General features: G+C 38.2%; 1 protein-coding gene across 3 annotated transcripts in view; it reads right to left on the reverse strand.

The window, feature by feature from the left end:
* Positions 1 to 6,155: 6,155 nt before the first annotated feature.
* RSPO2 (R-spondin 2) overlaps positions 6,156 to 12,549 on the reverse strand; it is a 113,774-nt gene continuing 107,380 nt past the window's right edge. For all 3 annotated transcript variants that reach the window (XM_048287037.1, XM_048287036.1, XM_048287039.1), the window contains one exon: positions 6,156 to 9,160. In XM_048287037.1, coding sequence (XP_048142994.1) covers positions 9,096 to 9,160 — 65 coding nt within the window. In that variant the 3' untranslated portion in view covers positions 6,156 to 9,095. The remainder of the gene's footprint in view (positions 9,161 to 12,549) is intronic.

The following is a 12,549-nucleotide window of genomic DNA, read 5'->3' on the forward strand; positions in this document are numbered from 1 at the left end:
CAAATGTCATGAGGACTGGGACCTGGCCAGGGGACCGGACACTCAGTGACTCAGCAGGAGCCAATGACCCCCAGACTTTTGTGGACTTGGACTGCGAGGGTATAAAAGCCCAGGGTTTTCTTCAAGGTCCCTTTGTGGAGGCACCAGCTCAAGTTGTTATTTTGTTATTTAATTGTTGCACCACCATTAAATATTTGAAGGACCTCGATGCCTGAGGCTCTGCTCTGGGAAACTCAGGGTCCAACCGGTGAGGAAACCTGTTCTGACTGCGTGAATGTGGGGTGTGTAGCCATGAAGGGGCCTTGGTCCCACCTCAGGTGGTGTGACAGTGACTGCCATAGTGGGTCCTGGATGGTTGGACAGGGACGTTTCCTTAATAGTGATGATCCCTGGAATCTGTGGAGTAGATGGGAGGGAGCTCCAAACTGTCTGGCTACCACAGAAAAGTCAAAGAAGGTTTGTGACTCAGCCCTCAGCCATACTATATCAACTGTAAAGACACATTTATACAAGAATTAAAAATTACTGCCCTTCTTTCTGGCCATATGCACATCTAGTCCTTCAGGATGTTACCAAACAAGTCGTATTTCTTCAAAAAGGAATCTATGCAGCAGTGGGGGAAGACATTGGAAAATTATTTTAACCTTAACACAATAGTGTTTGATCCCTAGCCATGATTAATGTTTAGTTTTGTACCATATAGTGCACAGTAAATTATATGACTTTCCTAATAATTTGCTATAATTTTCTAATATAATTGTTTTGATGAATTTTCTAATTAATTGCTTTAAATAATCATAAGCAGTGCAATTAGCCACTCTGTCACACGCCACTGTAGCCAGCATTTAGCAAGGTTTGTGATAAGATGCTATTGTGGGAACAGAGTTTGGGAAAATTAATGGAACTCTAAGTTGTACTAAAGCAGTTGTAATCAACCTTGATATGATTCAATGATCTCAGACCTAGAAGGGGGTTAACAAAGCCTGGGAGAGAGATATATTGCTGAAACTGGGCGCAAGAAATGCGGAATTTATGGACCACAAAGACATTTTTTAGAACCCCAAGACAGAGAAACTAACTAGGACAATTTGGCAATTGTACTGAAACCCCATCTGGGTGGACTAATTAGCACAAGAAGTGAGAAATCAATAACCAATAGAAGACAGAATACTAATTAATGATAAAAATTATGTAATGTATAGCCAATGAACATTAATTTCTTTGTTTGCTAAGATTAATAGTGAAAAGTTTTGAAAGTATGTGTATATGTTAAGTGGAGCTATCCCTATGCACCCAGCGTGCTGAATAAATTAATGTTGTCTTTCTGACCTATCAAACTGGTTGCAGAGTTTATTTCTGAAGGTCTAGATGATCTTTAAGGTTTCTTCCAACCTCAACCATTTTACGATTCCATGATATTGCACTGAAGAAATCAAAATTGGCCTGCTCTATGTTTCAAATCCTATTCCAGATCTTAAGAAATTTATCCTAGGATTCAAGACTGGTCTTGAATAATGCCTTGGTGGTGCAGTAGTCCAGGCTGAAATGCACACATTTTCTTCATTGTTAGCAAAGAGTCCATGAGCCTTAAATGATCTTTATTTGCTCAAGAAGCCTTCACCTATATTTTTATCTGTTGCTTGCCATTTTAATAAGGCAAAGGTAATTTTATGATAAGGTTAATTGTGGCACAAAGTTCTATTGCAGAGCTGAGTTCTCCATCTCCTCTGTCCATTCAGCACAACAGCAGCAGCATTCTGCTTAAAACCACACCAATATTGTTCAATTCCAGTATAGTCAAAAATCTCTACTTTTCTAAGAAGAGGATTTGGAGGCTTCCCAGAAAATACATCTGTTTTTTCTTCTTACCTCAAAGAATGAAGCTGACCAGGGAAACAGTAAGAATTAATATACTTATCTAGAATGCATGTGCTACCTAATTTCTCTCTCAGAATAACATCTGGATTTTCTTCAGAGTGCTTGGCTGTGTAACTTGGAAATACATGCCAAAACATCTGCAAGGCGGCTGCATATTGCAAAGCATCTGCATCTTAGGGCTTGTGGGAATCCCTTGAATTACGGCAGACGGAGCACCAGGGAGCAGAAGGGGAGGGGAAGAAAGAGTAGGCAAAACCCCCAAATCCTTGTGCTGCACTGTTAGCATGAAAGAAAAATAAAACCAAAACGAGAGTAAAAATGAAGAAATATTGCCTCATTCAATTTATCAGCATTGCAGAACTCCAGTCACTTACATACAGAAGAAACACAATTTTGTTCATCTCATTATGGATCTTTAAAATGCTATCATTCAGCATTCATACATATTTATCGTAACTGCATACTAAATTAAGAATGAAAAATATTTCTTCCACATCTTTCTTACTGTTGCCAAGTTTCTACAAGCTAGCACCTTGTCATAAACTGTCACGGTTTTAGTTCAAAGTCAAATATAATTTTAGGTGATAAAGACCTTTTACCTTCCCTGCTAAGATCAGTGACTGCCTTTATCAACAGTCCCAAGAAAACCGATTGAAGACTTTGATTTTAAACAATCCCATTGAACTGGGATTGAACCGATTTGAATTTATAAATTCATTATGAACCCAAAAAAAAAAAGGGCAGAAAAACTGTTATCTAAACTATCTTAGTAGAGCAAGAAACACTACACACTTCTCCATAAAAGCCTAAAAGACAAGCTCTAACAAGTCAAACCAATAGCTTAATATTCTGTCTCCAACAGTGGCCAATGGGCAATATTGTGAAATAACTGAGACATTATCTGCTGTCCACTCATCTCATACTCCCTCAGCATCTGCAATCACTGGATCAGGGATGGTCATTGTATTTACCTATACACTTACCTATTCCTGTATTAGATCATGGCTGTGAGAGAATACATACTTGCCTAGTCCTCTGATCATCTGTTTATAGATCTTTAGTCCTTGAATTTAACTCTCTTTAGAGAGAAAATATTTGGCCACAAAATAAATTACTAGGATCAACCTTAGAGTTAGAAATCACATGCCCTAGCCAAGAGAATATGCAGACTGGAAGACATTTATGGTAGAAAAGCTGTTCACTTGCTCCTGCTGAAGCCAGGCTACAGCGTAACAAGAACATGAGGCCAAAAGGAGAGCACCAAACCGTGACAGAGAAATCCTGTGGCTGCACTCCATGTCCCCAAGACTTTTCATGTACCTACCACGAGACAATTAAATAAAAGACTGAAGCAATCCTGGAGCAAAATATCAGGAGCCCCCTTGCAGTTATGGCCCTTAGCTTCTGTAGATGGCAAACGAGTCCACTCAGAAAGCAAACATAAAGTCTCACTGCAGTTTCTAATTTAAAAAAGAGGACTTCAGGGGAAAAAAAAATCATACAGTCCCATCTAAACCCCCAAAACTCTTATTTTTCTCATAAAGCCCCCTTAAAGACTTAAGGGAAGCTAAGAAATAGTTGCAAGCCAAGACGTATCTTCTAACTGCTACTGCTTGCTTTCTTGAGCTGAATTTCTATTTTGAAAAGTGACAGGGGTAGAACAAACCAGGCTCATTTTCAGTGTTTATTCATTTGTGGTCTATGAACTGTTAGTTAGCTTCATCAGTATTGCCGAGTTAAAATCAACAGTGTTATATGAGTGTCACTGAAGACACAATTTGAAAACAAGGAGGCTGGGAAGCGTTTTTGCAGCTGGCATGACCATAGATATATTACTGGCCCTTTAAGTAAACATACAGCTTAACTGGGGTTGAAGATGTATGTTCATTATTCACAAACAGAAGTACTTTGCATTTAAAAAAATCAGTTGAAGTTTATAAGAGTTTGGCAATGGGCTAAAAGCTGGGCTCACTTCAGATGCTCTCTCTTCTCAGACTTTTCTTACAGCTTTTAACTTCTGAGAGGAATTGCACTTCAAATACTGGGTTGCTCTTCTCCCAGATGTCCTGCAGATCAGGCTGCTCTAATACTTCCTAAAGTTAATGTCCTTTCCTCATTCCTGGACAGAGGCTTCTTGTTGCAGAGCTAGGTTTGGTTTAGCAAGCTGCAGCTTTCCCTGAGAGCTCAGCAGGGCTGCTTAGGGCAGTGAGACCATTCTGTCCTCCTGTAGTCCATTTCAGACAGCTCCGCACTCTTGCTCCAGTAGCTACCAGCTCTACAACACAGCGATGGCGAAGGAGGTGAGAAGGGTCCCTCCATGAGGGTTTCAGAGGATCTTGTCCCAGCCATCCCCAGAGGCAGAGAGACCTCGTGATCCGGGTGCAAGGGGGGTTTGTCAGGGGCTCAGGGGCGGTACATGGGTGGAGTTGGGGTACAGGAACCAATAGGGAGAGCCCGAGGGACTGGCCAGGGCTAGGGGCAAGGGAAAGTGGGGAGGAACAATATGGGGTCAGAAAAGCAGTGGGTAAACAGATCACCACAGCTTCTCATGAAAGAAACAATGCCAGGTTCAGCACAGAGCTTTCGGTAAAGAACTAAACAAAAAGCCGACAGTGGTTTCTGGGTTACACTTTGAGAAGGGTACATTTTGTTCTTCTTGGTGTCAGTCCAAAATAACTTCAGTCTAGAGCTTACTGGAATTCATGCTGGCTTACACCATTGGACATGAAAGTGAACTGGTGTCAAAAGGCAAATACATTTTGTTGGTGAAGAGAGAGAGTTTGAATTCAAAAAACTCTCATACCCTCTGGTAAGTGGTAGCATCAGCCTCCAGTAACATCACCCACTGAAAAAAGCATGGCACTCATGCCAGAAATACCCGGTTATTTTTATTCTATATTCTATTTCATCAGCATAACAAAGTTGAAGCACTAAATTTGATCTTAATCTGTCTGGAAAAAATCTGTCTTCTCCTTTTATAAGGTTTTAATCAGGATTTTAGCCATATTTTTGTTTTCATTAAAAAAAGTTAACATGGCATTTAATTGATTTTTAGTTTGTTTTTAGCTAACTCAGATGAAAACATACTTTATTTTTTCTGGTCTGCAGTTTTCTGTAACTCATACTGATAAGTGGAGACACATCATGTAAGCTCTGTAAGTATTCACTGTTCTCTTGCAGACATCATTATATGAAGCATACAGGTGTAAGAGAACAATGTCCTTAAAATGACATTTGTAACATGGAAGGTTTGCATTACCATAATGTGGAATGCAACATTGTGTTTTTCTGCCAGGAATAAACAAAGAGACAAATAACAATAATTTCTCACTAGCAAGAGCAGCTGAGATGCAATAAAGACCAGTCAGCCACAAAATAATTGCTTTAAAGACGCACTTGGGGTTGTTTTTCTTTCTTCTTCTTTTTTTTGTTTTGTTTTGTTTTGTTTTTTGATTAGAGACATATTAGGAGGCCAGGATAAGAGAAGGCAAACTAAGAATAGAGAGATCCTAAATACACAGTGCAGTGTGCAACTGCCTCTTCTGGGACATGTGAATAAGATATAAAATAGTGTATGCTTTTGAAAAAGCACTGTCTACTCATCATAGCAATGTAACAGCTTATTAAAACCAATGACTACAGCATATAAAGTTCTTTATCCTCCTAATTTGAATCTTTTGTAGTTTAAAATAAATTTCCAATAGAGAATGGAAAGATGGAAAAGACCCATAAGGATCACTGAGTCCAATCCCTGCTCCTCACAGGAGTACCTAAAACTAAACCATATTACTAAGAGCATTGTCCAGACACTCCTTGAACTCCGACAGGCTTGGTGCCATGACCACTCCCCTGAGGAGCCTGTGACCAAATGCCCTCTCAGTGCAAAGCCTTTTCCTAATGTCCAAGGAACCATCCTTTCCAACCTCCAAAGTATGATCCTACAAAAGCCCCAGTGCTATGAACACATTGGCAGGGTCCACCATGCAAAGGCAGGATGTCTAGGACAAAGAAGGAACTACACAGGGCATCTGCTACTTAGGGATGAATTTTTTCATTCTACACTCCCAAGAAAACTCTAAATGCGAAGGTGACCGGGACAGGAGAAATCAATGTACATCTAACGCTCAGGGTCTTTTCAAACAAAACAGCTGTATGGAAAATCCTCACATTTTTTAATCCAGTGGAAGAAAATCTGCATCTCCCCACCTTCTCCAGTTCTTCTATATGCATGCAATTCCAAAGGAATATGCTACTTGAATTAAAAAGGACCAAAAATATTTTACTCAGAGGCTTGTGACACCATTTTATTGTATTTTGTAGCATTCTTTCCGTGACATGCCTAATACAATATTTGTAACCACTACTGAAAGGTTTGTATGAGGGCATTAACTGCACTTACAGCCAAATTTGATAACCGATAAGCAAACAGACAGCTACAGTTTTTTGGTTTTTTCTTTTTTGAAGCGAGCATTTTATGTCCAAAATAGCATCCCAGGATTAGAACAATCTTACTGTCTGTAACATTATTATGTTCTAGGTAAATATGAACATACAGTGAAAACCTCACGGTTGAGTGGAAGTCCACAAGCAGTTTGATGGAACATTCATATGTGTCTAACTACTCACATTTTGGTAGTAACACTTGTCATAGCTAAATACAGATATGTTTGTGCTTACAGATGCTTTATTTCCCTAGTTTATTTGAAAAGCATATAACCCATAAAACTAAAACTGGTATTTGTGGGATTTTTCTAAAGTATATGTCGAAAAAAGGTTTGTGGAAGTCTGGGGTCTGTTTTGCTGTTTTATTTTTGTGTAGGTAGTATGCAAGTTTTAGTCCTAAAACTGAAATAATTTCTCTTAAGTGACAGCTTTAAACAACAGGCATAGTGTAGGCTTTTCCTGTCAGGAATTCAAAAATCACCTTGAAAGCTAGCCTAATAATGCTAGATTACCAAATTACACATCCTGAGCCATCTTAAGGTCCTACATAGAAAATTGTCTCGACCTTTGTATCCTAAAGCAAACAATAGCTGCAGAATAAACTTGTTAAGCTTCTAGAAATAATTGGAAATACTGGGACATTGATGTTTTCTATACTTTTGAATGGCTGACTTCATATGACTTTTATTTTGTTTCTCCCTTATTCAGGTATTTGTTTTCTTATCTGACTGCATCAGGACTAACTGAAATAAAACACTGTGCATTACATTGGAAAAAAAACCCCAACAAACTACACATACAGTCTTAGATACCAAGAACTTTACAAATAATTTCTCTCCTGACACTCAAAACATCTATCATCATCGTGTCTCATCTTAAAAAACATTAAACTTCTTTTTCTGAGATAAAATATATGGGGGCTGAGACAGAAGTACAGAATAGAAGAAAGAATTTGTGGATTACTAGTCTGGCAAGTATACTTCAGAGCTGACACTCCATTGTGAGTGTCAGTGCCAGGTAGCTCTGTAAATGAGTGTGCTTTGCAAATGAGAAAAAAAAAATCCAGTTTGTAACTATTGAGGAACATGAGAAGATACTTAAAACATAGCAAAAAGTAAACATTTACTGGATTATTTAAAAGTATATTACTAGAACCAACAGGACATACCTTTAAACATGTATAAAGTATTATACCTAAAAATGCATAGATGTACAGTAAATATGTTCATTTATATGTAGATGGAGTAATATGTACACACAGAGTCTGTTGTGCTTCGGTGAGTGTAAGAAGTGAATCCTGCGCTGTCTTAAAGCAGTTTTATCACACAACTGTATCGATGTAGCAGGTGTAAGAACAATGTACATTAACACTAAGTAGGTAACTCATATTCATTTACTCTTGAAATGTACAAATACAGGAAACAAAGGCCATAAATGCAATAGTACCTACACCTCCAAGACTTCCTTTTTTTCTTATTTATTTAAATATGCACAAGTCCACCTACTGGTGCTCCGTAGCTTTCTTTCCTTGTCAACATGTTGACCAGGCACTCAGAAGAGTATCTCTGATGCACTTCAGGACCACTTCCACTGATCCAACTCAGTGCACTCCTGACCTTGAAGTCTTCAGGTCAAAAATCAGGAAAAAATAAAATAAAAAATATATAAATAAAACAAACAAGCTTGTGGGCTTTGTTTTCACAAGTTATTTGCCACCAATACTGTCAAAGCAGCTGAATTGTAGTGCATCCATGTGCAGGAGCATATAGCAGCTTTTGTGCACTTTGCAAAAAAATACATTAAGGAAAATCAAGTCTTTACTGGCTTGTTTTATCTGTTGCTAAAAAGATGCTGTGCTGCTTCTGAGCCCTTTCCATCAAATTCTTTTTCTTCTTTTTTTTGTCCTTCGTTTTTGCTGGCCTTCTCCCTGAAAAAAAAAAAAGGAAAAACAAATAATAGCAATGAGTCGAGTAAAGAATCCAGAAGTGACAAAAAACCCCAACAAAAACAACTCAGCAGTATAGAAATTATGAATACGTACTGCAACAGTAATGCTGGCTAAAGAGCTTCAATCATCAGTGAAAACAGAGGTTTTCAGTGTGATACAAAAGGAAGCAGGATCCCCGACTGTCATCACTTGTCCACCGGCACAATTTTTCTGGTATGAGTAACCATGTTGATGCAGGCTTCATTTTTGGCAGGGTAAGCTACACAAGCAACGTTATGCAAGTACCCAAGGCCCAGAGCCAAATGAGTATGCAGACTCCTACCTCAGTCGAAGCTGGATATACGCCTTAGACCCTTGTGTAAATTTGCTTGAGTGAGTAATCCTATTTAAGTCATGTCCAATGTATCTGTGATTTCAATGACAAATTAGGCATTACAGCCCAAGTACTTGGTTGGATGCCATCCTACACACTTTGGCAGAGACAGTACCACCTCTCGGAAGAACTGTTGTTACTTATTATTAGCACATTGTGCCTAATTCTCACAGTATATAACTGTGCAGAAACAAACATTTCATTACATGCTTCTACTATTGGAATTTCACTGAAAAATAAACAAAATTAGGAAATCAGGATCAATTCAGAAAAAAGTTTACAAGGTTTTTGAATGAAAAGGTTTTTCCTGTTTACCTCTAATAATAAATCAGTGCCCTTTGGTTATCTCAGCAAAGATAGTATGGACAGAAAAAATGTCAGATACAAAGGCCCTTGTTGAGCAATGCATTACCTTTTAAGTATATGCTTAAATCCTATCAAGTCTAGTAGGATTTAAGGGGACGACCAAATGTTGTCAGATGTGAGAATGGTCTGGATTTTCTTGGCGGTATCATATACTAAAATACGTGATCAATGGTAAAAAAATAAGGTTATTAAATTCAGAAGCACCAACTTTGTAAACTTTCAGGAGCACTAAATGAACTTAAGAAGACAGTAAAAAGAAATTCAATTAGCAGATTACATAAAAATGTGAAAATGAATTTTTCATCTACATTGTCAGTACATTATTAATTGGGACAAATGTTTGCCAGCCTGTTTTTGTCTTACTCCTATATTGTTTTTTAGTTAAAAAGGCCCAAACCAGTGCAAAGAGTTTTTCTCTATTTGATAATAATACTGAATAAACCTGATTATAAAATTATCAAAATTTATGATTCATTAAAAATATAGGGTTATATACTTCAGGTTACACATCTGTAATACACTTTCTAGGCTACTATTCTCTAGGAATTATTGGAGTACTTGTATATAAAATAGGACAGGACATTAAGGTAATGAGCACATGAGTTTAGTCCATATTAAAAATCATAAGGTTTTATGGAGTTTACTTCTGCTTCTCATTAAAGTCTGGCATTAAAGTTACTATGGCATTTTGCCATTTTTAAATCTAGTTAATCCTACACAATAAATCCTCAGTCCAACCAAGCATTAATCAAAGCAGCTTTTAAGTTAAAACTCTTTAGTAACAGTGTATCTAATGACGAGGCATGCCTAATGAGGTCAGAGGGAAGGAACACTTGACACAAAGTGGTATTACAGTAAAGTGGTTTGAATTATAGAAATTTCCATATAAATTTTTTTTATGGATTTCTACTAGTTGATATATTGCAAGGCATCAGAACTTGCATGGATGTACTGTTCAACACTGTATTCTAACTTGCACTTTCAATATTCTTAATTTTTTGACTCAAATCTTTGAAATGCTTATTAAGGAGGAGTAGATGAGGGGAAATAATAGGAGAAGAGTGACCAATTCTGCTGGTTAATTGATTCTCACTAGACCAACAGATTCAATAGGAGCCTTATTGGAAATCTGCTACCCAGTCAGCTCAGTGATCTTACCGGCTGAGGTTTTTCACTAAATAGACCAACCAGTAAAAGAAATATTAACTTCAGTCAGTGTCTCATCTAGTTTCTCTATGACCTCCTCAAGAGAACTACATTAATTGCTTACTATAAGTTTAAGGCAGTTAAAGATTCTATTACTTTTCCTCTAAAGACTTTGAGTTGCACTGATAAAACGACACACAACACAGCTGGTATCTCTAGCTAAGCCTTAGAAAGTAGCTCCTGCAACACAAACATCAAATCAAATTGTCAGCATGCTCCCCATATTGTATCATTAAAATAGAAAAGAACTGGACTAGAGTTCAATTATTTTACATGTCAGTGTGCAATGAGTACATTACAATGCTTCTGCTGCTCTGCAGCAATTGTCTCTGTGCCTGCTTTTTATTCCAAGGGAAACCAAAGGCCAAATGCCTTCTTTTAAATGTGCTGTGGGACTAACAAACCATGCAGTGGCAGCATCCCTGAGCCACTGAGAACTGATAGTTTGTTCTTCTGTTAGGAGCTCTTTGGCTGCTCACTATATCTCAAATTACCCTGTTGTATACAGATTAAGTTTCATTATTTTCAGGACAATATTAAACCACACAGAGAAAATCCGGATGATTTGGTGATGCTAAGAATCCCAAATTCGAAATGTTATTTTAACCAGAAAACTGAATATAAAAGGTATTTCTTGGCTAACCATCAGTTCCCATATTTTTAGTAGAACACATCAGAGACTAGACATTAGCAAGAAAAAACTGATTATAAAGACTAGAGTTCAAAAAAGTATGCTGCTGAAGCCTCCATGCATGACAACTTTTATTAAATGCAGATTTCAATCACAATGCTTATTTTATCAGGAGAAGCACACAGAAGTATCTACTGAATATCTTGCTAGATGTCTTTTGAAGAACATGGTGTTTATGATATGCAAAGTAGATCCTCTGAAAGGATCTGTGAGCCAGGCTATCCCAGTTCCCCAACTGGAGGACAAACTGGACAAGGACAGCCAATGGAGGAGTCCCCTGGGGCCAGGATGGCAGCAACCACCTCTGCTCTGTGCCATGGGTCAGGTGTGGAAACCTCACGTGCAGGTTGTGTGCACAACCTTCCCCACACCTTGCCACGCTCACTTCTTGCTCCTTTGAGCAAGAGCCCTGATCCCAAGTTCATCTCTCCATAGGAAGCAGCAGGGCTCTGCCATGCTTGACTCTGTTGTGCAGTTGAAAAGGAATGGATTTTTTAGCATCACTGTATTACAGTCCAGAACCTGCTGTGGCATGTAGAAGGTAATTCCTCACTGAAGCAAATGAGGAGGGTGAGCAAAAGGACTCTGTCTCTTTAGAGGGATTTTATCACTATCAAAAACAGGTTACAATATTATAGTACAGAACAGAAGGTGACAATACAAGAGAACTGGAGAGGGATTTCTTACAAGGAAGGGCATGTAGTGATAGGACAGGAAGAAATAGTTTTAAACTGGAAGAGGTTTAGATTAGATAACAGGAAGAAATTCTTTATTGTGAGGGTGGTGAAGCACTGGAACAGACTGCCCAGAGAAGATGTGGATGCCCCGTCCCTGGAAGTGTTCAAGGCCAGGCTGGATGAGGCTTTGAGCAACCTAGTGGAACATGTTCCTAGTCTAGTGGAACATGTTCCTGCCCAAAGCAGGGGGTTTCAAAGTAGAGGATCTTTAAGGTCCCTTTCAACCCAAACCATTCTCTGTTTATATGAATACCTGAGATATTAAGTCTGATCCATCTACCTTATAAACCCCTCCTGATCAGAAGCAGTATTCAAGAAAGCAAACAATCCATTGCAACTTCCTAGGATCCAGTCAGCCCTAATCTTTTAAGTGACATTACATCCTTCCTAGTGGATGTCATTTGGCGGATGGCAATGCACCTTGTTTCTGCTTTCTGGGTTACAGGTCTCCAGATCAGGCCTCATCTTAAATCTTTGCTATATTTATTTTTTTTAAGACCTTGATGCTAGCAGCAAGGGGAGCAAATACAAATAATTCATGCAAAGAGCAGGATATTTGAGCACTGTTCTGTGCTTCTGTATTCTTATATTTATTTTGACTGTGGTTTCCCCTACATACTAACTAGATAACTAGCTTCTCCTTGAAAAGCATTTTTTATCTCTGACTGTCTAAAAACAGGCTCCTCAATTTCTGTTATCAAAGTCAGCTCTGACATGGTTTACATAATTTGTTTAATTCTCTGTAAAGTCATTGCATACACTGAAATGTATAGGGCCCAAGAAAGATGTGAAATGTATCTGAATTCAGTGTTCAACTATCTATCAAAAAAAAGCCTTGAAAGCCCTATCTATCATTCTGTATCTCACATTTCTGCACAGGTTATTTTTGCAGAAGCAATATTGGTAA

This window comes from Corvus hawaiiensis, chromosome 26 (assembly GCF_020740725.1).
Source record: "Corvus hawaiiensis isolate bCorHaw1 chromosome 26, bCorHaw1.pri.cur, whole genome shotgun sequence".
NCBI classification, from domain to species: Eukaryota; Metazoa; Chordata; class Aves; order Passeriformes; family Corvidae; genus Corvus; species Corvus hawaiiensis.